Source organism: Oncorhynchus mykiss, chromosome 27 (assembly GCF_013265735.2).
Source record: "Oncorhynchus mykiss isolate Arlee chromosome 27, USDA_OmykA_1.1, whole genome shotgun sequence".
NCBI lineage: Eukaryota > Metazoa > Chordata > Actinopteri > Salmoniformes > Salmonidae > Oncorhynchus > Oncorhynchus mykiss.
Genome location: NC_048591.1, coordinates 13,597,347 through 13,624,262, shown reverse-complemented (window position 1 = coordinate 13,624,262; position 26,916 = coordinate 13,597,347). Strand labels below are relative to the sequence as shown.

Genomic DNA, 26,916 nt, shown 5'->3' with positions numbered 1-26,916 from the left:
CTTTTGTGAAGGTTCCAGACAGTGCAATCATTTCATGATTCTGATATAAAGTAACCAGCGGGGGGCACTATTTACCTAAAATTACTCAGTCGGCTAACGTTCATAGCCACATTGCCTCAGCATAGCTGAAGACTGAAAACGGTTCCTTTTTGCAGTAGAGTCACAGCATATCTTTGATATTGACAGTGACTTACTTTAATAATGCTACTGTAGGGTACACTTTTTGTAAAGCACATCATATTTCAATATGGCCCATAGACATAGGCCTACATCAGAGAGTAATGTTATGGCCACATGTAGCAGTCACCCAATCACTGATGATTTGTTATACTGGTGATGGAAAGTTACATTGTTTACCATCATGATTATTTGCAGTGTGTCCGAGCCGCGCTGCTCTGGTGTCTCGTCTTCTCATAAATTATTTGATAGTTCGTTTTTTTTATTCGGGATTGTATAATTTGTTACGTGGTGAGGAACGAGGTTAGTTTGGGCGGGGGTTTGTACCATCCCCGGTCTACACCTATTGTCTCAGTGAGAGCACGCTGTTAACACAAAAGCCCCGGACAGATATTAAATACTCGATGCTTAGACACTGTCATGTCGTTTTTAATACTGCAATCTAAAATGGTATGAAACATGCGGAAAATGCAGAGGTGCAGCATACCGTACACGTTCCCGTGTGTAGACTGTCGTTTTATAGACGGTTCGGTTCCGCTTCTCGACAGTCGGATGCTGTGTCTGGGAGCCCCCACCGTCAACTGAGCACGTAAGGCCGGGGAGAGTAGAATGGACACGGAAGGAGAGAATTTGATACCAAATCGGGACACATGTTGAGTTAACGGGCCCACTCCACCACCGTTTCCCTCATAAGCGTTTCTAGATTTCTCCTTTCCCAGTTGTAGACTACTGTGTCGGAAGTTTTGCCAGCGACCCGCTTCGTCTTTGATCTCACAGCCACCCTGCATTTTTCTGAGACTATGGATCTTAGTAAAATGGTAGGTTTCCAGATATCGATGTTTTTTTTTTCTTCATTTAGCATTATTGCGTTAAAGGCGCAACAGATATGCATGTTTATGGTGAGAGCTTACTCATTTGTTACCAGGATTGTTTCTTTAGAAAATGTAAGATACTGCATATGTTCATGTTCGCTCTAAATCCGTTGATCATTAAACTATATCGAGGTGGTGTTTTTTAAGTTGGCCGTGTAGGATATGGTTTGTTATAGGATAGTCCAGACTCCAGTCAGATGCATGTTTTTAGTGTAGGCTATAACTAGTATATTGGGCTATAGTTTGCTAACGAATTTCCCTGGACTGATCGGACTTTCCCTGGACTTTATTTTTTTCACAGTAGCCCGTTCTCTATAGTCATTAGATAACGTAAGCACGCGTACGTTTTTCACGGTGACTGGAATGTCATCTAGAACGAGCTATCTGACTGTAGTGTTGTTTTCTTGGACGATAGCGATGTCAGACATACATTTATGGTAGCCCAGCTGCTTTGCAATGTGTGTCATGGTCAGCTAAACACGTTCTATAAGGCTACTGGACACAGCAGCTTATCTAGTAATAGGTTGGATTGCACAACCCATAAACATAATTTAAAAAAAAAAAACGAATCGCCAGTGACATAAGATACAGCGTTACGAACCATACATGATTAGTCCGGACTAATAATCACTCTTATTGATACACAACCATCACATTTTTATTACAGCATGAGTGTTATTGCAAATATCATGCGTTATAGCGATAGAGGCTATGTATGCTGTTGTGAATGATTGATCATGAATGGCCTTCAACAGCTGGTGGAGAACATTGATTAGTAATTTGTGAATAGGGGAATCCCCACTTGAGAAATCCCCTCAGGGTCAGTTCAACACTGGCAGGACTTGATGTGAGTTCCGGAGCAGGTGTACTAGCAGGGCCAAAGCACCAAAACTGCCCTTTCAGTGCCAACACAGTGTAGGCTACTCTGGCTCTGTATAGAGGAGTGGGGGAAGGGGGCCAATTAGAAAAGCATCCAGGGGATTTGTGCTCCTTCCTGAAAGCTCATTGGCATGGAGGTAGCTGTTGAGGACACACAAGTTTGTTTGTGACAGACACTGATTGTGATGGGGAAAAAGTTCCTCAGTTGTTCTTGGAAGCAACACCGGTTGCTCAGAGTCATGTTATATGTTATTGGAGCGCTGTTCACTCCTCTGGATCAAACAGACGAAGCCTCAAGGCTGCTCTCCGAGATGAATTCCTTTCTCTCTCTCAGCCAGAGGAAGATGAAGGCCTGCCTGCCGCCTGCCTGCCACCTGCCTGTCAGTGTTCTCTTAACTCAGATGCCTCTGCTTTGGTCATTTATGTCATGACCTGAGAGACAACGGTATGAAAACATCAACAGTCTTGGCAGATGCAAGAATGAAAAACGGATGTCAAATCGTTCTCAGAGGGCCCAGAGAACAGCCATGTCGTTTACATCTTGGGTATAGGTCCTACTATTGTTGTTAAGGTGAACTAAAACCTAGTCTTGTAAAACTGTATTACATTTCTACAGTGTCATAGCATCTTTTGTCAAGGTTCATTAGTGTGAATGTGCGTAGAGAAACCACAAATGAGTTCAGCTGCAGATGTGCTTGCCCTTTTACAGTGTTTTTATGACGTCAGCACTTCTTCAGTAAGTTAGTTACACTAGTTGCACAAAGCAGATAGGAGGCCTTCCTCACGGGACGTTGCACAAAACTGTCTCGACAAAGGAGGCTTGTATGCAAACGTAGCATGGGGTGTAGGTTTTATTACGCTAGCCATGGCCTTTGGACCCCAGGGTCCACACTCTGGCCAGTATTTCTCTTCAACCACCTGCTGTTCTGTCTTCCAGCCCAAGCCCCCCAGGAACAAAAGCCTGCTGTCGGTGAGGTCATAGACTTTGACTAGCTCAATGCTGGAGGTTTTGATGTGATAATGGAGTCTTAATAGACATGAGACAATGAGAAGTAGATGGACAATACAGTAGCATATACCTATTCAGTGGAAACATGTTTAGGCCTACCAGTTTGATTCTGGACAGCTTTATATCCACAGTGTTGACTTTTTTTCTGAGCACATGACCTGACCAGGGAAAAACTCTTGACTTAAACGGGGAGGGACTACCTAAACTTGTCCAAGAAGAACACATTTTCTTTGTGAAACATTTTGCTATGCTGCCCTAATGAACACAACCCTGGTGTAATCCATGTTGCCTCTCTGTTCACATAGTCAGGAAGAGTGGCCATGCTGGAGGGATTGTCTTGTTTTTCCTTTCCCCACCATGGCAGGCTTTTAGAGGTGTAGAGGGAATGTTCCATGGGAGCGGATATCGACGTCAGAGATATGAGCACATTTGTAAAACAGAGGGCCCTTTTTAGTGTGCTGACGTTTTAAAAGGGGCGGAGTTCAAACCTGTAGAAATAGTATAACCTAAACCCACTCACTTTTACGCTCTATGGCTTTTGCAGCTTGTTGCTTTTGAGGGAGCACCCCCACAACATGATGCTGCCACCCTCGTGCTTCAAGGTTGGGATGGTGTTCTTCGGCTTGCAAGCCTCCCCCTTTTTCCTCCAAACATAACGATGGTCATTATGGCCAAACAGTTCTATTTTTGTTTCATCAGACCAGAGGATATTTCTCCAAAAAGTACTATTTTTGTCCCTATGTGCAGTTGAAAACCATAGTCTGGCTTTTTTATGGCGGTTTTGGAGCAGTGCCTTCTTCCTTGCTGAGGGGCCTTTCAGGTTATGTTAATATAGGACTCATTTTACAGTGGATATAGATACTTTTGTACCTGTTTCCTCCAGCATCTTCACAAGGTCCTTTGCTGCTGTTCTGGGATTATTTGCACTTCACACCAAAGTACGTTAATCTCTAGGAGACAGAACGCGTCTCCTTCCTGAGCGGTATGACGGCTGTGTGGTCCCATGGTGTTTGTACTTGCGTACTATTGTTTGTACAGATGAACGTGGTACCTTCAGGCGTTTGGAAATTGCTCTCAAGGATGAACCAGACTTGTGGAGGTCTGCAAAAAAAAAAGAATCTGAGGTCTTGGCTGATTTTCAATTGATTTTCCCATGATGTCAAGCAGAGGCGCACTGAGTTTGAAAGTAGGCCTTGAAGTACATCCGCAGGTACACCTCTAATGGCTAATAGACATAATTTTAAGTCAATCAGAAGCTTCTAAAGCCATGACATCATTTACTGGAATTTTTCAAGCTGTTTAAAGGCACAGTCAACTTAATTTATGTAAACTTCTGACCCACTGGAATTGTGATACAGTGAAATAATCTGTCTGTAAACAATTGTTGGAAAAATTACTTTTCATGCACAAAGTAGATGTCCTAACCGACTTGCCAAAACTATAGTTTGTTAACAAGAAATTTGTGGAGTGGTTGAAAAACGAGTTTTAATGACTCCAACCTAAGTGTATGTAAACTTCCGACTTCAACTGTATGTGGTTTTCACATTTGCTTCCTAAAAATTTCTATTTTTAAAGTGCATAGTTGGATGACTGTTTTCACACCGTCTGTGTAGTATGACGTAATGTGAAGTGAGTAACTTTTCAGGAAGTGGCAAGTAGTATTTTTAGTTCAAAATATCCATTTAAAGCTATCGTTGTCAACAGGAGAGCATTATTAGTGTCAAACAGCTACAAATGTGTGTCTCTGTCTGTCTTTGGGTAGGGGGGGGAAATTGACCTTTTGGGGCCACTTGGAAGAGGCTGGCGAAGGAAACATTATAAGAGGGGAGCTGGAACTGGAGCTGTGAAGTCTGTTTGGGTTGGCACCGGGTACTAGGCCTGAGGTGGAGGAAGAAGGGAGGAGCTGGGTGCATTTTTCGGCAGAAAGGATATGGGCAGGAAAAAGTGTGCCAAGACAGGAAGCCTGAATGAGCACCCCCCCCCCCCCCCCCCCCCCCGTCTCTCTACCACACCCCAGACCTACTGACCCTCTCCCCACCACAGCACCTCCGTGTACAGACGGCGATCCATGTTTCCTGTTTTCATTCTCTGCTGCTTACCCTTTCCTCTTGAGGTGGTGGGCAAGTCTCGGCAGTACCAGCGCAGCAGCCCGCCATGCACCTCCTGTCCACGGTGCCTGACTCTCCTCATACAGTGCATTCAAAAAGTATTCAGCCCCCTTCTATTTTTCCATATTTTGTTACGTTACAGCTTTATTCTGAAATTGACAGGACTGTGTCGAGGCACAAATATCAACATATTTCTGCAGCATTGAAGGTCCCCAAGAACAGAGTGGCCTCCATCATTCTTAAATGGAAGTAGTTTGGAACCACCAATACTTTTCCTAGAGCTGGCCGCCCCCCAAACTGAGCAATCGGGGGAGAAGGGCCTTGGTGACCAAGAACATGTTGGTCACTCTGGCAGAGCTCCAGAGTTCCTCTGTGGATATGGGAAAGCCTTCCAGAAGAACAACCATCTCTGTAGCACTCCACCAATCAGGCCTTTATGGTAGAGTCTCCAGACGAAAGCCACTCCTCATTTAAAAGGCACATAACAGCCTGTTTGGAGTTTGCCAAAAGGCACCTAAAGGACTCTTAGACCATGAGAAAAAAGATTCTCTGGTCTGATGAAATAAAGATTGACGCTTGGTATTCAGGCCAAAGAGTTCAATGTGGAGGAGACCTGGCACCATTCCTACAGTGAAGCATGGTGGTAGCAGCATCATGCTGTGGGGATGTTTTTCAGCAGCAGGGACTGGGAGACTAGTCAGGATCGAGTGAAAGATGAACGGAGCAAAGTACAGAGAGACCCTTGATGAAAACCTGCTCCAGAGCACTCAGGACCTCAGACTGGGGCGAAGGTTCACCTTCTAACAGGACAACGACCCTAAGCACACAACCAAGACAACACAGGAGTGGCTTTGGGATAAGTCTCTGAATGACCTTGAGTGGTCCAGCAGGTCCCGGACATGAACCCGATCAAACATCTCTGGAGAGACCTGAAAATATCTGTGTGGTGATGTTCCCCATCCAACCTGACAGCGCTTGAGAGGATCTGCAGAGAAGAATGGGAGAAACTCCCCAAATACAGTTGTGCCAAGCTTGTAGTGTCATACCCAAGAAAACTCAAGCTTGTAATCGCTGCCAAAGGTGCTTCAACAAAGTACTGAGTAAAGGGTCTGAACTCTATTATACATTTGCAAAAAAAAAAATGAAACCTGTTTTACATTTGTCATTATGGGGTATTGTGCGTAGATTGATGGGAAATAAACAATTTAATCAATTATAGAATAAGGCTGTAACATAACAATGTGGAAAAAGTCAAGGAGTCTGAATACTTTCCAAATGCACGGTATAAGATAACACAAACTCTCCCCTTGTTTCCCCCACCGGTCCCACCCCATAATCAGTGAGTTCATCGTACCGTTCGATCATATGAACGTCACAAGGTTGGCTGTGAAAAATCGGTGAGATCCTGATTTAAAAACCTTTTTTTTAAATGTGTTTTTACTCATTGTTTTCTCCAGAAAAAGGAATCTTGGAAGAGATGTGGCCAGATAAAAGCACTATTGTGAGAACAGGGAATAGTGTGTGCTGCTTGGCCCCTGCTTGTGTTTTGGTGTGGTTTCAGCACTGCGTGAACAGCAGAGCATCCAAAACACTATCACCACCGGAAAATCACTCTTCTTCCATGTAGCTTCTTCCATAGGACGGCGCACGATTGGCCCAGCGTTCACCGGATTAGGGTTTGGCCGGGGGTAGGCCGTCATTGTAAATAAAAATGTGTTCTTAACTGACTTGCCTAGTTAAATATAAATTCTAATGTAATGATGGCATCTCCCAAAACTCGTTAGAACCCAGGCTTATTGATTTAGACTATTATTTTGATTAGACTGATTGTGTTAATTGATTGATTCAATTGATCATAATTGTTGTTGCACAGGAGTAGAGGTTGCCATCTCTAAATACAGATGTTTTTGGACCATCGTTAAGTTTATTCTGCTCTTCCACAAGTTTCCTAGAGCAGTGATAAAAAATTATGCGCTGTCGTCATAATCATGTAGTGTCCTAGTACCGCTATGTCTGCAGGAGAAATTCCCCATTTTGCCATGGGATGGGCCATGTTCATGTGAAGCATTCAAAGCCATTATTCAAATGTTTTCCTTGGACAAATAACTCCTCAATGTTGCATTATTAAATGGGCTGTTTTGAAGGCACTGGCTGGGTCCTGCGCAGTACTAGACAACACAGGCTCATGCTGAATCTCAATCCACCCCTAAGGCCTGGGCACTCCTGTAGATATCAAAGGATCTGATAGGTTTAAACAGTATGGTAATTCCTTCACCTTGCCTTCTGATAGGCTGAGTGGAGTTTAAACCATATTGCTCACGCCTATCCTTTAAGATCAACGAATGTGTAGGCCGTTGACGTTTTGTTTCTTGACAGTGCCTCTGCCACACAGCCAGGCGACGGGAGAGGCCTCCAGAGGTCTCTGTGCACGACGTAGGTGTGCCCAGTCCAGACTAGTCTGTCTGTGAGGCAAGCCTCATCCTCTGTCTAATCTCCCCCAACACACTCACCACTAGGCTGTTTCTCACTTCCTAATTTAATTTGATTTCTGTCATCATCTCACTTCATCGGCTGCCCATACTGCAATGAGATGAGTTAATAGGCCTGTCGATGCCAGCGAGCCGCTCCAACTTCCAGTCCCATTGGCTTGCCAGGAGTCCTGGGCAGCTGACGCTCTCTTTCAGATGACAGTCACGCTGTGGACTAATTGGGTCGTTCCTGTGTGGGAGCTGCTTGCACAAGTGCTGGGAGCCTTTTATCGTTCCTTGGTTTTCAGAAACTTTTTATAAAAAACATTTTTTAGGGGAAAATTGGTGTGGGGTTTTGAGTGAAATGTAAGGGTAGATAAGAGTGCTATTTTACACTAAACAAAAATATAAATGCAGCATGTAAAGTGTTGGTCCCCTGTTTCATGAGCTGAAAATAAAGATCCCAGAAATGTTCCATATGTACACATTTTTTTACATCCCTGTTAGTGAACATTTCTCCTTTGCCAAGTTAATCCATCCACCTGACAGGTGTGGCATTTCAAGAAGCTGATTAAACAGCATGATCATTACACAGGTCAACATTGTGCTGGGGACAAAAGGTCACTCTAAAATGTGCAGTTTTGTCACACAACACAATTGGCATGTTGACTGCAGGAATGTCCTCCAGAGTTGTTGCCAGAGAATTGAATGTTAATTTCTCTTCCATAAGCTGCCTCCAACATCGTTTTAGAGAATCTGACAGTACGTCCAACCGGCCTCTCAACCTCAGACTACGTGTATGGCGTTGTGTGGGCGAGCGGTTTGCTGATGTCAACGTTATGAACAGAGCGCCCCATGGTGGCGGTGGGATTATGGTATGGGCAGGTATAAGTTACGAACACAATTGTGTTTTATCGATGGCAATTTGAATGCACAAAGATACCGTGGCAATATCCTGAGGTCCGTTGTCGTGCCATTCATCTGCCGCCATCACCTCATGTTTCAGCATGATAATGCACAGCCCCATGTCACAAGGATCTGTATACACTTCCTGGAAGATGAAAATGTCCCAGTTCTTCCATGGTCTGATGTGCTCTGGATTGACGTGTACGACAGCGTGTTCCCGCCAATATCCAGCAACTTCGCACAGCCATTGAAAACGAATGGGACAACATTCCACAGGCCACAATCAACAGCCTGATTTAACTCTATGCTAAGGAGATGTCGCTCTGCATAAGGCACACCAGATACTGACTGGTTTTCTGATCCACGCCATATATATATATATATATATATATATATAATATCTGTGACCAACAGATGCATATCTGTATTCCCAGTCAGGGGAAAACCATAGATTAGGGCCCTTATTTATTTCAATTGACTGATTTCCTTATATGAACTGTAACTCAGTGAAATTGTTGTTTATATTTTTGCTCAGTATAGAAGATGCTGTAGACTGTATTTGCAGTATTTATATCCAAGTGGAATCTAGATATTGTCCTTTGTCCAGTCTCCTCCTAAGCGGTTTTCAATAAGTGTCTCATCCATCCTGCAGTGGATTCTCACAGACAAACAATGGTGACACTTGAAAAGGTCAAACATTAGCTTGCCTGTGGTCAGATCTTCAGTAAACACAGAGGAAACCACAGGAGACTTTGGTCAGATGTATATGGCTCTGTGTTGACATGATGACACACACACACACACACACACACACACACACATCTCTTGGCTTGTGCTTGATTATGTAACAACAGGAGTTCTACCAGTAGCACCAATGTCCATATCAACCCTGCATGTATGTTTTATTGATTGAAGGCATGACTAGTAGATTTGAGCATGGTTTGTGGTTCATCCTCTGCAGGCCTACAAGCTAAGCACAGAGACACGGCTGGAGTGGAATTTAAACCAGGGAGCAGTGTGTGTTGAGAGCTGTTGGCCAGCTCTGCATTCTTCTCTCCTTCCTCTTCAGAAGGCACAGCTGTGACTTAATGAATCAATCTTGTCAATACAACGCCCATCTTTGTCACCTTGAGCTGGGATATGCCATTCGTAATGAGGCTGAGAGAAAAACACAGAAACGTATGCTATTTTGTCTGCTCTCGTCATGACTGTTGCGCCCCTTGTTTGTGTAATATGTATATGCAGATTGTTTCTATAATCCAAACTGTGTGTGTGTGTGTGTGTGTGTGTAATATATACACACACACAGTTTTGATCATTTTTTCTGTAATCTACATGTCCAAATGAAGAAGGTGTCCATAAAAATCACACAATAGACATTTTTGGGGTTTGACTTGTGACTTGCTCATCATACACTTCTGGTGTGTACTTTACTCCAACCAAGCATGACTGTGTAGTGTACTATACCTAGGCTATTCCTCTGACTTCCATGGTCAGCAAGTTCTTCCTTCATGTGAAACCAACACACTTCCTGTGCTCCCAGTGAACCACCAGGGAAGTGGACCTGTGATGATTTATCACCCTCTGCTTCCCCTCCCAGAGAGGACTCAGGACATCTGGGGGAAGTGAGATCGGGCAACCGGGCCTGTCCTTTTGTGAACACTCCCCGCATCCACTCCACTTCAGACCTCCATGTCACTGTTCTTTATCGGAGAACATGCTACATGTGACACAGCTATTCATTTAAAGCAGGGATTGGCACCTGCCGGCCCGCCCACCTTTTGTAGGCCCACAGATGTGTGATCTATATATATATATATATATCTAGAGCACACATTTTTCGGGGTCTCAATTTACTGATGAGAGTTAGAATAGTAGGATACACAAGCTGCAATTTGGACATTTGGATGTGCATCAGCAGTTTTTCTCATTTTGTCAGTCACTCAGTTAGCTACTCAGTTAGCCATGTCAGCTGACATTGGTAAGTTAGATTGCTTTAGTCTAGCCAGCTATCTAATCTTGTTGTAATCATGGTTGAATAATAGACCAGTTTTAGGTCGGGTAATTTATTTTGTCTGTCATTCTCACTCGGATATCATATTAACATGGCATAAGTCATGACAAAATGTGTAGAATTGCAGGAAATACGCTTAAAAAACTGCATACGTTTCTCTCCGCCCCATGGCAAAATGTGTTGCCCTGATTTTAAAGGCTCCGAGAAGAGGTGGAGGTGCATAGGGGGGCTGCCTTTTCCTCTCAGATGGAGGCCGAGATCTAATAGGCCTATCACTAAAGGGGAAAGAATGTGGCTCTTTACACAGAAGTTAAAAGAATGTCTCCTGCTTTGAAATATGACAACCCTGAAGTGAAATGATTATTCTTGGAAGGTATGGAAGGCTTTCTGGGAGTGTGTGTGAGGAATCAGATGTTTACCTGGCAGATGGCTGATGGGGTTGTGATATGTGTGTGTGTGTGTGTGTCCTTTTGCATTTGCTCAGCCTTGTTTGTTTAACCCTCTCAGAACTGGAGGTAGGCCACTACCACCACATATAACTGGACAAGTGAAGCCCACACTGGGCCAGTTTGCTGAGGATTGCTTTCTTGAATATTCAGAACAAGTAGGCTACTTGTACTTGTAGTGTACAAGTATTCCCTTTTTTTGTTACAATTGTTTTATTGTATAAACTCAACAGAAAAAGAAACGTCCTCATTGTCAACTGCATTTATTTTCAGCAAACTTAACGTGTAAATATTTGTATGAACATAAGATTCAACAACTGAGACATAAACTGAACAAGTTCTACAGACGTGATGAACAGAAATTTAATTGTGTCCCTGAACAAAGGGGGGGTCAATATCAAAAGTAACAGTCAGTATCTGGTGTGGCCACCAGCTGCATTAAGTACTGCAGTACATCTCCTCCTTATGGACTGCACCAGATTTGCCTGTTCTTGCTGTGAGATGTTACCCCACTCTTCCACCAAGGCACCTGAAGGTTCCTGGAAATTTCTGTGGGGAATGGCCCTAGCCCTCACCCTTCAATCCAACAGGTCCGAGACGTGCTCAATGGGATTGAGATCGGGCTCGTCGCTGGCCATGGCAGAACACTGACATTCCTGTCTTGCAGGATATCACGCACAGAACGAGCAGAATGGCTGGTGGCATTGTTATGCTGGAGGGTCATGTCAGGATGAGCCTGCCGGAAGGGTACCACATGAGGGAGGAGGATGTCTTCAATGTAATGCACAGCGTTGAGACTGCCTGCAATGACAACAAGCTCAGTCCGATGATGCTGTGACACACCGCTACAGACCATGACGGTCCCTCCACCTCCAAATCGATCCAGGTCCAGAGTACAGGCCTCGGTGTGACGCTCATTCCTTTGACGATAAATGCGAATCCGATCATCACCCCTGGTGAGACAAAACGGCGACTCGTCAGTGAAGAGCACTTTTTGCCAGTCCTGTCTGGTCCAGCGACGGTGGGTTTGTGCACATAGACGACGTTGATACCGGTGATGTTTGGTGAGGATCTGCCTTACAACAGGCCTACAAGCATGCGAAACAGTGTTTAAACTAGAGGTCGACCGATTATGATTTTTCAATGCCGATACCGATTTATTGGAGGACCAAAAAAAGCCTATACCGATAAATAAATATATATTTATTTATTTAATTGTGATAATTACAACTACTGAATGAACACTTATTTTAACTTTAATATAATACATCAATAAAATCAATTTAGCCTCAAATAAATAATGAAACATGTTCAATTTGGTTTAAATAATGTAAAAACAAAGTGTTGGAGAAGAAAGTAAAAGTGCAATATGTGCCATGTAAGAAAGCTAATGTTTAAGTTCTTTGCTCAGAACATGAGAACATAAGAATGCTGGTGGTTACTTTTAACAGGAGTCTTCAATATTCCCAGGTAAGAAGTTTTAGGTTGTAGTTATTGGAATTATAGGACTATTTCTCTCTATATACGATTTGTATTTCATATGTATTTCATATACCTTTGACTATTGGATGTTCTTATAGGCACTTTAGTATTGCCAGTGTAACAGTATAGCTTCCATCCCTCTCCTTGCTCCAACCTGGGCTCGAACCAGGAACACATCGAAAACAGCCACCCTCAAAGCAGCGTTACCCATGCAGAACAAGGGGAACAACTACTCCAAGTCTCAGAGCGAGTGATGTTTGAAATGCTATTAGCGCGCACCCCGCTAACTAGCTAGCCATTTCACATTGGTTACACCAGCCTAATCTTGGGAGATGATTGGTTTGGAGTCATAAACAGCGCAATGCTTGAAGCTTTGTGAAGAGCTGCTGGCAAAACTCATTAAAGTGCTGTTTGAATGAATGCTTACAAGCCTGCTGGTGCCTACCATAGCTCAGTCAGACTGCTCTATCAAATCATAGACTTAATTATAAAATAACACAGAAATACGAGCCCTTAGGTCATTAATATGGTTGAATCCGGAAACTATCATCTCGAAGAAGAAAAAAAAGTTGATTCTTTCAGTGAAATACGGAACCGTTCCCTATTTGATCTAACGGGTGGCATTCATCAGTCTAAATATTCCTGTTACATTGCACAACCTTCAATGTTATGTCATTATTATGTACAATTCTGGCAAATTAGTTCGCAAAGAGCCAGGCGGCCCAAACTTTTGCATATACCCTGATTCTACGTGCAATGAACGCAAGAGAAGTGACACAATTTCACCTGGTTAATAATATTGCCTGCTAACCTGGATTTATTTTAGCTAAATATGCAGGTTTAAAAATATATACTTCTGTGTATTGATTTTAAGAAAGGCTTTGATGTTTATAGTTAGGTACACGTTGGAGCAATGACAGTCCTTTTTCGCAAATGCGCACCGCATCGATTATATGCAACGCAGGACATGCTAGATAAACTAGTAATATCATCAACCATGTGTAGTTATAACTAGTGATTATGATTGATTACGTTTAATGCTAGCTAGCAACTTACCTTGGCTTCTTACTGCATTCACGTAACAGTCGGGCTCCTCGTGAGGCAGGTGGTTAGAGCGTTGGACTAGTTAACCGTAAGGTTGCAAGATTGAATCACCGAGCTGTCGTTCTGCCCCTGAATAAGGCAGTTAACCCACCATTCCTAGGCCGTCATTGAAAATAAGAATCTGTTCTTAACTGACTTGTCTAGTTAAATAAAGGTTAAATAAAGGTGTAAAAAAAAACAACAAAAAAACAGCAAAATCGGCGTCCAAAAATACCGATTTCGGATTGGTATTAAAACTTGAAATCGTCCCTAATAATTCGGCCATTCTGATTAATCGGTCGACCTCTAGTTTAAACCCTTTACAATGAAAATCAGAAGTTATTTGGCTTTTTACAAATTATCTTTGAAAGACAGGGTCCTGAAAAGGATTGCTGTCAGTGTGTGTGTGTGTGTTCTAATGGTTCAGTTAAAGTATGGTGTTTGAAACATTAGGGTTAGGCTTTGATTGCCACATAGACCTGTAGCCTACTGAATGTGTCAACACCTCTTTGGGCCAGGTATCCCGCTAGCGTGCCACTACGACAACATCCGGTGAAATTGCAGAGCGCGAAATTCAAAATACATAAATCATAATATTAAACATTCATGAAAATACAAGCCTTAGGAATACATAATTCGTTAGCTTAGAATCATGGTAATTGAACCACTTTGTCCGATTTACAAAAGGCTTTACGGCAAAAGCATTGCATTTGATTGTCTGTGGACAGCACCCCGCATACAAAAAAAATAAAAAAATTCAAACCAGCAGAGTCACAAAAAATAGCAATAAAATTAATCACTTACCTTTTGAAGATCTTCCTCTGTTTGCAATCCCAAGGGTCCCAGCTACACAACAATTGGTCATTTTGTTCGATAGAGTCCTTCTTTATAGTCCAAAAAAGTCAGTTTAGTTGGGACGTTTGATTCAGTAATCCACCCGTTCCACTCGTTCAACATGCAGACAAAGGAATCCCAAAAGTTACCGGTAAACTTCGTCCTAACAAGTCAAACAACGTTTCTAATCAATCCTCAGGTACCCTAATATGTAAAAAAAACTATACAATTTAAGAGGGAATGTAGTATGTTCAATACCGCCAATAAATAACGAAATGCTTGCCCTCATTCACGCGCGCCACAAGACACACGTCCTAATGAGGGACACCCTGGAAAAACTACAATTACTTGTTAATTTTTCAAAAAACAAGCCTGAAACCTTTTATAGACTTGACATCCAGTGGAAGCCATAGGTACTGCAATCTGGGTCCTTTTTGGTTGGAAATTCAATAGGCCAACATAGGAATGGCCTGGGAGCTCAAAAAACACATTTTCCGGGTGGATTTTCCTCTGGTTTTTGCTTGCCATATCAGTTATGTTATACTCACAGGCATTACTTTAACCGTTTTAGAAACTTCAAAGTGTTTTCTATCAAATACAAACAATTATATGCATATCCTAGCTTCTGGGCCTGAGTAACAGGCAGTTTTACTTTGGGCATGTCAGATTATCCAAACTTACAAACACTGTCCCCTAGCCCGTAGAGGTTAACAGTAGTTCACTTTGGCGTCTGCTAAATCATCTAAAAATAAAGAATTTTGTGTGTTCTGTGTTCCTCGAGTGAGGAGTGAAAAGCATTGCCCTGATTTAGGTATTTTCTGTCTCTTTCCTCTTTCCCTCCACTTCCCCCTCTGCACAGGCTGTGAGCATCAACAAGGCCATCAACACGCAGGAGGTCGCCGTCAAAGAGAAGCATGCCAGGAATATCCTCCTTGTGGAGTCGCTCTGTGTGTGTGTGTGTGTGTGTGTGTGTTGGATAGAATCTGTTTTCCTCTGACTATAGAGAAAGGAGAGCTGTGTTTATGTTGATTCCCATGGGTTTGTGGAAGCTCTTTGAGTGTTCCTTCATGACTCAGGGTTATGTTTGTGCAAAACAAAAACAGTATTGTAACCTGACGGTGGTTGTCAGCCGGGACCAGGCCATTCATTTAGCTGTGTGTCTGAGAAAGAGACTGAGAGACGGACTGCTCTGTACGGTCTTTCTGTGAGATAAGTTCAGAGATGTGTGAGAGGTTTTCAGCCCCTCTTGAGAGAACAATGGATGTTGAATAGGCAAGCAAAACACCTCTCTGTTAACTCCCCCAGCACATTTTGTCATAGCAGCCTTCGTCAGAGTATGTGTGCTCTCTCTGCCATCTCCTGTGTGTTTCTCCTTGACTGGTTCGTCTCACCCTGTATCCTGGGGACCCACCATGAGAAGGGCGCCCACACCTTCTGGGCGGCGGTCAACCGGCTGCCGCTCTCCAGCAATGCGGTGCTCTGCTGGAAGTTTTGCCACGTTTTCCACAAGCTGCTGCGAGACGGCCATCCCAACGTAAGTCTGAACCCACCAACACAGCCCTGATGGGACACACACCTGGGTCGTGATCTTTAAGGCATGCAATAGAAAACATTTTGCAACAGAAATGAGCATTTTTTTATTGGGCAAGACTCTGTAGTCCCTCCCAGTTTCACTCCGTTTTCTTAATGAACAGGATCCTGAACATGCTGCATGCCAGGGACATGCGCATCTCTCCGTAGACTTGTGCTCAAGAGGTCTCAAATGAAACATTATTCCCTGTTTATTACTCGGCTGGCTTTGGTTTGAAGCTATGCAGGATAGGGCCAGGGTTGGGCTTGAGTGGGAGACTGACATTCTGACGCTCTGTGATCCCTAAGATCCCACAACACTTATCCCAAGACTAGGGGTGTTAACCCTGGTCGCCCTGTCTTAATTCCTAATCCAGCTCTCCTCATCCCCAGCTTCCAATTGGCTCATTTCAAACCCCTCTCTTGTCCTCTCCCCAGCAACTCTTCCCCAGGTCATTACTGTAAATGAGTGAGTGTTTTCCGTTAACTTACCTGGTAAAATAAGGTTTAAGTCAACTAAATATAGGGGCGGTTTCCTGGAAACAGATCAAGCTTAGTTCTGAACAAAAAATATATTTAAATGAAGATTCTCTGTTGACCATGCTTTTAGTCCAGGACTAGACTTAGTCTGTGTCCAAGAAACCGGCCCATAGGGAATATCATTTGAGATTTGCACTTAATTCAGAATAGCCGTTAGTCTGGTCCAAGATTTGTTTGTGCTGCCTTGCCAAGTCATATTGCATTGTCATGCCAAACGCAAACAGATCTGGGGCCAGGCTACATGGCCTCTACTTTTATGAATATATCCTACTGTACAGTGAGATGACAACTCATCAGTTTAGCCAAATTAACTACAACGCCCCATGCAAATTATCAGCATAGTGCTGTTCACACACCCCCATACACATTCACTTCTGAGCACCCTGGCGATTGCCCAACACACTGGCCTTGAACACACCCACACAATGCATACAGTACAACTTCACATGTAGTGCTCTCTGTTGAATCAGCAACATTCTGAACTTTTGTCTTGTGGCTTCAGCCTTGTCTAAATTCTCTTTCTGTGTCTGTGTGTTCAGGTGATAAAGGACTCGATGAGGAACAAGGCGGACCTCAGTGACATGAGCAGAATGTGGGTAAGGACCAGAACACCGCACCGACGGTTGCCATTAGGGCCCTAAGGCCAGGAAAAGCTCTCAGCCCCAGTCAGCATGTCTACCACTCTTAACCGGCAGGCTGGCATGGACACATTGGATGTGTCAGAAATGGCACCCTATTCCCTATATAGTGCACTAAGTTTGACAAGAGCCCTCTGCCGACCCTGTTCAGAAGTAGTGCACTATATAGGGTAGGGCTGACCCAAATTAGTCGTTTGGTAGATATGTTGGTCAAATGCAATTTTTGGGTGGTCGAGCAGTAGCAAATAAATATGTTTATTTTTTTATGGCACATGAGACACGTCTTATTCGCGCCCATCTCGGTGAACTAATCCATTGCGGAGGCTACAGGGATGGCACAGTCCAAGAAGAAGGGGTGTGTGGCTAAGATAGACAATACACGTCTCTCTCTAGAATGCACGCTCTCCCGACAATTTGTGCACTGTCATTGTTGTGTGATTTGATTGTCAGTGTATATCAATTCCTCCTTTCATACTGTATATCAGCAGTAGTACATTTACTGTTAATTCCTAGAATTTTGAATCTACAATGTTTGTTTGGTTACGGTAATTTCTGTTAATGCATTCAATATATTAATCCAGTCTTTTACCGTTGTCATTGTCGGAGTGGACACGTTGTTTCCAGAGCGCACAACCTATGCTACACTTGTGAGAAAGTAGTTTTTGTTTTATTTAATTCCATTTACGAGTTTTGTTAATTTAGTGATTGTCTTTTTTTTTGGAGTGCTCCTGTCAATGTTGAGTAAGGACGCGGGCCTGACTACCCGTAGAAGTAGACCTATAGGCTACCTGGCCTGCGTGCAAATGTAGGCATATAAATGTGCCCATTTGGGGGTCTGATAGTATTTCTGATTGGCTTAACGCACCACCACTAATGACCTGTGGATCTTCTCAAAGTCATGTTTTCTTCACCTCAAACAGCAAGCAAACAAAGTCTGTTTCTACATTCATTGAGAATGACAGTAGTTTCTCAATGTATTAAACACATCTTTCCAGCTCTCCTTTTCTCTCCCAGCGTGAAAGGGGATAATGGCATGCTCTGATCCAGTGGAAAATAGTCCTACTGCTTGTCCCCTGTGTAAATAGCCTACAGCTGTGTCTGTCCTGAGCTCACTGGCTCAGGAAACTTTTGAGGGCCCTGAATATTTTATACAATGTTGCAAGTTTTCTAGCATGAACTTCAGGCCTGACCAAGTTAATAGTTGATACAATGTTTCTAGTGCATTGCCACATGACGCCAATGTGATTTATAGTCTTATTTCATTTTCTCTGGCTATTTCCTACCTGCAGGCTGCCGTGTTATTGGTTGGCTTTATATGTATGCTATTTTTATGTAGCTGACATACTTTGTATGGTTGTATCATTTTCATTTTGAGACATGAAGACGTTTATAATAAATGAAATGAAACTGTTAGACAAAAATGTGCATAGGAAAACCATACCTGGCACTCGGATCAATTGGCATTCCATAGGGAATATGATGTGATATAGAACACACGTGTCATGGACAGTGACTGAGGGAGTAAAATCATAATCATCACCACCATGTCATCATTATTATCAGCGTGGTGTGTCCATGCCGGTCTGCTGTGAGTGTTGCCATCGGGGAGACCGACATTCTAATAGGTGACAGACACACAGCGGTGTGGTTCTGCTGAACCCGAGTCGGACTAAATAACACACGCTGCTGTTATGGTATCCTAATGGTGATACTGTGTATAAACTATTGCATTTTGGGGTGGGGGGGTGGGGGCTGTTTCCATCCAGGTGAATGATTGATTCAGGACTGTTGACTGTTATTTTTACATGACATAGCCACCTTACAATAAGAGTTGCCGCTGGGTTGCAGCAGTAAAGTGGAAGAAACGATTACTGCTCAGTCATTCAGTGTGTAGGAGTGTGGGGGTAGTAGGGACTAGTCACCTTTTCCTGGAAGTACACTTAGTCGGGTCTCTCTTGGTATTTGCTAATGGGACAAAATATACTAGGACTCTGGGAGAGGGACATTGATGACCAGTACTGCTTCCTTCCTGTTGTGACATCACACTGAGGGCCCAAGGAAAGGGAAGCGAGAAGAAGCAATTGACTTCATAGCTGGCTATTCAGTTTTTGACACACACACTACATGATGCGTGGGTTGACTCATAACCCACAGTCCTTGTGGTTATATCTGTTGGCGGGCGGGTTTAAGGTCATTTAAAAATGGTGTGGGGGTCAGGTTGAATAAAGAGAAAATAATACCTATAGATATGAATTGCACCAGAATTATACATAAACTTAAATTGCACAACAATTACACATTTTTCTTTCATTATTTTAGGCTATCTGGCATTCGTGCGTAAGCAAGCCTAAGCTTTAGGGCCTAACTGTACGCGCACCGTAGGCCTTCAAATAGGCCTCTGGCACGTCAAGGGAACTAGCCTGCTGTTCAGATGGGTTCAATAGAAACTGAACTCTGGACACTGACTGGAGGTAAATAACATCTCACAGTCTTAATATTAACTCCTGCAGAATTAAGCATTACTTACAGTGAAATTGTAAGCAACAATTTGGCACAAGTTGGCAACAATACTTTATTTATCCAGAACAATATTTTATTTCAGTATCTTGAAAGAATGCAAATGTTCAGTCAGCACCTCTACAGATATATATCTTTATATATGGTCAGTACCAGTCAAAAGTTTAGACACCTACTCATTCCAGGGTTTTTCTTTATTGTGTACTATTTTAGAATAATAGTGAAGACTTAAACTATGAAATAACACATATGGAGTCATGTAGGTAGCAAAAAAGTGTTAAACAAATCAAAATATTTGAGATTCTTCAAAGTAGCCGACCTGGCTTGATGACAGCTCTGCACACTCTTGGCATTCTCTCAACCAGCTGCCTGACTCTTAATGTTGTCTTTCAATAGCAGCACCATATCGCCAAGTGAAATTCTGAGTGTGTAAATATATGTGTCAAACTGATGCAGTCTTTTATTTTTAGCTATTGCATTTTCTCCCCAGTCACTAAACATCTTTTCTCTGTGAAGAAGCAGAGATGACAAATAGATCTTTACTGACATCAACTAGATTTAAACATTCATTCTATCCATTTATGACATTATTCTGGTGAGCATTTTTTTGTCTTCTAGGGCAACATATAATGACAGAAGAGAAGCTGCATGTATCTAGTTATAGATGATACAAATTATAAGCAGAAACATATCTAAAATCAGGCAAAACTAATCTTGCACCCCCTGTCAAAAAATTGTTCCGCCGTCTTTGACTGTAGCCTACAATGCATTTTCTATATTGGCGGGTTAGGGTCGGGTGTGGGCCTCAGATTTTCACGTTATCACGTAGTCGAGCTCTGCTGATGGGTTAGCAATCACGAGAGGGTGCAGGTGAACAAAGAGCTGACCCGCACACCACTAACACACAAACATACATACTATTGACACACGCATACAGTGTAAGACTTTGCAGAAGCAGATCCATTTTATTTCATGATAAAATTCCTTCTGCAACTAGCGATCCCTTTAGGAACTCTCCCAAGCCTCTGGAGAAGATCATGTCTATCTCACTTTGATCTGGTCCCTCTCTCCGGTGTCTCACTCCATCTGCTCCCCTCTGCCCTCAGGGTCACCTGAGTGAAGGCTATGGGAAGTTGTGCAGCATCTACCTCAAACTGCTTATCACCAAGATGGAGTTCCACGTCAAAGTGAGTAGTGCCCCAGCCTGTATGACTGACTGACAGACAGACCAGTCTCCCTTCTCTCTCTCTCTCTCATATACCCTTCTCTAGGGGTATTCCTCACACAGACACACGTCTCTAAAACTAATGGCCTTTTAGGAATCAGTAGTTCATAGACCGCTAAGCTCGGTGAAATACTGCAGGCAGCAGACTTGGTGTTGCTCTGGAGGTTTTAGTCGTGGTTCCTGATTTTTAAATGGAGATGCCTATCGAATTGGAAAAAACCGAGGGTAAATCTCAATTGTATTTCCTTAATTCCTCACGTCCTATCTCCTTCTCAAAGAACATTGTAGCAGAAGACCTTGAATCTTCTCCTCCGATGCGTTTTGAGAAGGAGGGAAGGCGAGATGAGACGAGGAATCACGGAAATACAATTGAGATTCAGCCCCATTTCTGATATGACTCGTTCTTCTCTCTCCCCCAGAATCCCCGTTTCCCTGGCAACCTTCAGATGTCAAACAGGCAGCTTGACGAGGCGGGAGAAAACGACGTCAACAACTTGTGAGTGTCGCTTGCCTTTGTTGTTCGCACTGAAGCACAGAGGGCTGGATCTATAATGATACATATTCTAATATACCCCCAATGTTCCCTTTGATTATGATAACAGGTGTTGAACATGACAAGAAAATGATGAATAATTTTTTGTTATTGCCTTTTATTAGACCCCATATAGAGCATATGACTGTTGTTATATGTATACAAACCAACTCCGGGTCATTGCTACATGGGTCTTACAGCCTCTGTATGTGTGATGTGTAGGCTATGCCTCCACTTTACATGCTGTGAACCCTCCAATCCAACACCTTTGTGTGTGTTTGGTGTGTGTGTGTCCTCTCACTACAGCTTCCAGTTGACAGTGGAGATGTTGGACTACCTGGAGTGTGAGCTCAACCTCTTCCTGGGTGGTAAGCTATTTCTCTTTTCTATTTATATATAGATGTCATCTGCAACCGCGCGTATCACACACAACCTGGTTCTAGCTTTTATATGTCAGGGTCATGTTCATCCGTGCACACAACCTGGTTCTAGCTTTTATATCTCAGGGTCATGTTCATCCGTGCACACAACCTGGTTCTAGCTTTTATATGTCAGGGTCATGTTCATCCGCACACACAACCTGGTTCTAGCTTTTATATGTCAGGGTCATGTTCATCCGTGCACACAACCTGGTTCTAGCTTTTATATGTCAGGGTCATGTTCATCCGCACACACAACCTGGTTCTAGCTTTTATATGTCAGGGTCATGTTCATCCGTGCACACAACCTGGTTCTAGCTTTTATATGTCAGGGTCATGTTCATCCGTGCACACAACCTGGTTCTAGCTTTTATATGTCAGGGTCATGTTCATCCGTGCACACAACCTGGTTCTAGCTTTTATATGTCAGGGTCATGTTCATCCGTGCACACAACCTGGTTCTAGCTTTTATATGTCAGGGTCATGTTCATCCGCACACACAACCTGGTTCTAGCTTTTATATGTCAGGGTCATGTTCATCCGTGCACACAACCTGGTTCTAGCTTTTATATGTCAGGGTCATGTTCATCCGTGCACACAACCTGGTTCTAGCTTTTATATGTCAGGGTCATGTTCATCCGTGCACACAACCTGGTTCTAGCTTTTATATGTCAGGGTCATGTTCATCCGTGCACACAACCTGGTTCTAGCTTTTATATGTCAGGGTCATGTTCATCCGCGCACACAACCTGGTTCTAGCTTTTATATTTCAGGGTCATGTTCATCCGTGCACACAACCTGGTTCTAGCTTTTATATGTCAGGGTCATGTTCATCCGTGCACACAACCTGGTTCTAGCTTTTATATGTCAGGGTCATGTTCATCCGCGCACACAACCTGGTTCTAGCTTTTATATGTCAGGGTCATGTTCATCCGTACACACAACCTGGTTCTAGCTTTTATATGTCAGGGTCATGTTCATCCGCACACACAACCTGGTTCTAGCTTTTATATGTCAGGGTCATGTTCATCCGTGCACACAACCTGGTTCTAGCTTTTATATGTCAGGGTCATGTTCATCCGTGCACACAACCTGGTTCTAGCTTTTATATGTCAGGGTCATGTTCATCCGTGCACACAACCTGGTTCTAGCTTTTATATGTCAGGGTCATGTTCATCCGTGCACACAACCTGGTTCTAGCTTTTATATGTCAGGGTCATGTTCATCCGTGCACACAACCTGGTTCTAGCTTTTATATGTCAGGGTCATGTTCATCCGTGCACACAACCTGGTTCTAGCTTTTATATGTCAGGGTCATGTTCATCCGTGCACACAACCTGGTTCTAGCTTTTATATGTCAGGGTCATGTTCATCCGTGCACACAACCTGGTTCTAGCTTTTATATGTCAGGGTCATGTTCATCCGTGCACACAACCTGGTTCTAGCTTTTATATGTCAGGGTCATGTTCATCCGTGCACACAACCTGGTTCTAGCTTTTATATGTCAGGGTCATGTTCATCCGTGCACACAACCTGGTTCTAGCTTTTATATGTCAGGGTCATGTTCATCCGTGCACACAACCTGGTTCTAGCTTTTATATGTCAGGGTCATGTTCATCCGTGCACACAACCTGGTTCTAGCTTTTATATGTCAGGGTCATGTTCATCCGTGCACACAACCTGGTTCTAGCTTTTATATGTCAGGGTCATGTTCATCCGCACACACAACCTGGTTCTAGCTTTTATATGTCAGGGTCATGTTCATCCGTGCACACAACCTGGTTCTAGCTTTTATATGTCAGGGTCATGTTCATCCGTGCACACAACGGAAAACATTTTGCAACCGAAAACAAAAATGAGCGTTTCTTAAGTCCAGGTAGTCCCTTTTTTTGTTTTTGTCCATTCTCTTCCGTTTGAGGCATAATGAACATGACCCTGGTTTTGGCGTCATAGGCTACGTCCCTATAGCCACACTAGCATACCACCTAGAATGTGTGCCCAATACATTGCTTCATTGAAAGTAGCGTACTAGCATGGACATTAAAACAGCTATACAGTACTCTCCTGTCTCCCTTCCACTATAAGCTCTTCACAAAGTAAAGCACATATTTCATCTTCCATTTGTCTCAACATGATTGCCCTTCTGCCTCCGTTTGAACACTCTCAGTAGGACTAATTTCTACCCTGTCTCCTCATGTCACACACACACACACACACACACACACACAGAGACTCTTTGCCTCCCATCAGGAGAGATGTTTTGCAGGCTAAAGCATCACGTCACCCAAGAGCTGAGAGCCCTGACTGTGTGTGTGTCAGGGTTTGGCTGCACAGGAAACTACACCTCTGTGTGGAGGGAATGACTGGGTCTGTAGGGACTGGCATCAGAGAGGGAGGGAGTGCAAAGGAGATGGAGGGACTGGCATCAGAGAGGGAGGGAGTGCAAAGGAGATGGAGGGACTGGCATCAGAGAGGGAGCGAGTGCAAAGGAGATGGAGGGACTGGCATCAGAGAAGGAGCGAGTGCAAAGGAGATGGAGGGACTGGCATCAGAGCGGGAGGGAGGGAGTGCAAAGGAGATGGAGGGACTGGCATCAGAGAGGGAGGGAGTGCAAAGCAGATGGAGGGACTGGCATCAGAGCGGGGGGGAGTGCAAAGCAGATGGAGGGACTGACATCAGAGCGGGGGGAGTGCAAAGGAGATGGAGGGACTGGCATCAGAGAGGGAGGGAGGGAGTGCAAAGGAGATGGAGGGACTGGCATCAGAGCGGGGGGAGGGACTGCAAAGGAGATGGAGGGACTGGCATCAGAGCGGGGGGGAGTGCAAAGGAGATGGAGGGACTGACATCAGAGCGGGGGGGAGTGCAAAGGAGATGGAGGGACTGGCATCAGAGCGTGGGGGAGTGCAAAGGAGATGGAGGGACTGACATCAGAGCGGGAGGGAGGGAGGGAGTGCAAAGGAGATGGAGGGACTGACATCAGAGAGGGAGGGAGGGAGTGCAAAGGAGATGGAGGGACTGACATCAGAGCGGGGGGGAGTGCAAAGGAGATGGAGGGACTGGCATCAGAGTGGGGGGGGAGGGAGTGCAAAGGAGATGGAGGGACTGGCATCAGAGCATGGGGGAGGGAGTGCAAAGGAGATGGAGGGACTGGCATCAGAGCGTGGGGGAGGGAGTGCAAAGGAGATGGGGGGACTGGCATCAGAGCGGGGGGGAGGGAGTGCAAAGGAGATGGAGGGACTGGCATCAGAGCGGGGGGGAGGGAGTGCAAAGGAGATGGAGGGACTGACATCAGAGCGGGGGGAGGGACTGAAAGTGAGCTGTAATGAGAGAGGAAGAAAGAGACTGTTGCAGTACATACTCATTGGTTGATTGACCGACCACCTGCGTGCACATACACACACTGTGTGCGTGTGTGTGTGTGTGTGTGTGTGTGTGTGATGATCACTGATATGTGCGTGTCCACCCTTGCAGTGTTCAGCTCTCTGGACATGTCGCGGTCTGTGTCGGTGACGGCGGCGGGCCAGTGTCGCCTGGCTCCCCTGATCCAGGTCATCCTGGACAGCAGCCACCTGTACGACTACACCGTCAAGCTGCTCTTCAAGCTGCACTCCTGTGAGTCCAACACACACGCCCCCCGCTGGACAAATGGCAGAGTGACAGCCTGAATACCTCATACTTGGCTACTAATCTAAGGCCAACAATTTTTCCTGTGATCTTCCCAGAAAATCTGTGGCTATTCCAAGGGCACATAATTCACCTAATTTTCTTGGTCATATCATAGGCTTAGGAAATGCCTAAAACCTGAGTACACACACACACTCTGTAGTACATTCACATTCTCAGTAGTTTCACAAACACACACACACACATTCCAAAACTGTTTGTCTGTCTGTTCCAGGCCTTCCTGCTGACACACTCCAGGGCCACAGAGACCGCTTCCAGGAGCAGTTCAAGAAGTCAGTTCACACACAAGTCATGGACCGCGTCCCAATTGGCACCCTATTCCCTATGTAGTGCACTAGTTTTGACCAGAGGTCATAGTGCTCCGCCACCTGACCTAACTAAGTTGTGATGATGGTGGAGTGTTTCATCGGTGTGTGTGTGTGTCGTCTCTGCTAGGCTGAAGAGTCTGTTCTACCGCTCCAGTAACCTGCAGTACTTCAAGAGGCTCATTCAGATCCCACAGTTACCTGAGGTAAGAGTCCTCCTGAACTAGCCTGTAGATTAGACAGGATCTCTGCTGTGTATTTTCAAATTAATACTGTATCATTCACACACATGAACATAGTCTCCCATTTTCTCTGTTGCCCTTGCTTGCTCTTGAGGAATTTGGGCCCAGGTTGCTGTTCAGCTACTTGGGTTAAGTGCTATACAAATACAATTTGATTAATTATGCTCGCGCTCTCTCTCTGTCTATCTCTCTCTCTCTGTCTATCTCTCTCTCTCTGTCTCTCTCTCTCTCTCTGTATCTCTCTCTCTCTCTGTCTGTCTGTCTCTCTGTCTCTGTCTGCTGTCAGAACCCACCTAACTTCCTGCGGGCGTCGGCGTTGTCGGAGCACATCAGTCCCGTGGTAGTCATTCCAGCTGAGTCGTCCTCCCCCGAGACGGAACACATGGTGGACCTGGTGACAGAGGACCTGGTGGATACCGACATCCCCGTCCAGCCGGTAGCCCATCTGAACATGTCCCATTACTGCTGTCTTATGGGGCGCCGTTTGTAACATGCCTTATTGTGTGTGAAAGATGAATTTCGTGCACTAGCTGACTCGCACACGGAATGCATTTTTTTCACAAAATATGCCATGTTACAGACGGTGCCCTTCCTGTGCTCTGTCAACTGAACCTAATGAAACCTAAAGCCTGTAGAACGACTCTCTGTCTCTGTCTTGCTGTGTTGGTTCCGACTAGGCTGCTGTGGTAGAGCCCAGGTTCGACGACCTCTTTGGCACGTCCGCCGCCACGGACCCATTCAATTTCAACAGTCAGAACGGGATGCGCAAGGACGACAAGTAAGACACCAGAACCAAACTGCTGCACTCTGGATGAGCGAATTTGACATTTGTAGGATATCCTTGGTCTGTATAGATTGTCACACAATTCAGACCACACTGACCTCCAATAGAGGTATTCAGAGGCATTGAAAACCCTGCAGCTTTCCGTCCCAGAATAGTTTGCTATGGAAAACCGAAAATACACTT

At 44.3% G+C, this 26,916-nt stretch overlaps 1 protein-coding gene across 3 annotated transcripts in view; it reads left to right on the top strand.

Annotated features, from left to right (window-relative positions):
- LOC110507077 (huntingtin-interacting protein 1) overlaps positions 1-26,916 on the top strand; it is a 48,707-nt gene that overhangs the window by 5,595 nt on the left and 16,196 nt on the right. For 2 of the 3 annotated variants that reach the window (XM_036964918.1, XM_036964919.1), the window contains exons 2-12: positions 15,138-15,201; positions 15,670-15,812; positions 16,927-16,983; positions 20,649-20,729; positions 21,187-21,263; positions 21,606-21,667; positions 25,190-25,330; positions 25,617-25,674; positions 25,838-25,913; positions 26,236-26,385; positions 26,627-26,727. In XM_036964918.1, coding sequence (XP_036820813.1) covers positions 15,138-15,201; positions 15,670-15,812; positions 16,927-16,983; positions 20,649-20,729; positions 21,187-21,263; positions 21,606-21,667; positions 25,190-25,330; positions 25,617-25,674; positions 25,838-25,913; positions 26,236-26,385; positions 26,627-26,727 — 1,010 coding nt within the window. Of the gene's footprint in view, positions 1-366; positions 996-15,137; positions 15,202-15,669; positions 15,813-16,926; positions 16,984-20,648; positions 20,730-21,186; positions 21,264-21,605; positions 21,668-25,189; positions 25,331-25,616; positions 25,675-25,837; positions 25,914-26,235; positions 26,386-26,626; positions 26,728-26,916 lie in introns of those variants that run through there. The other variant, XM_036964920.1, reaches the window with a different exon arrangement.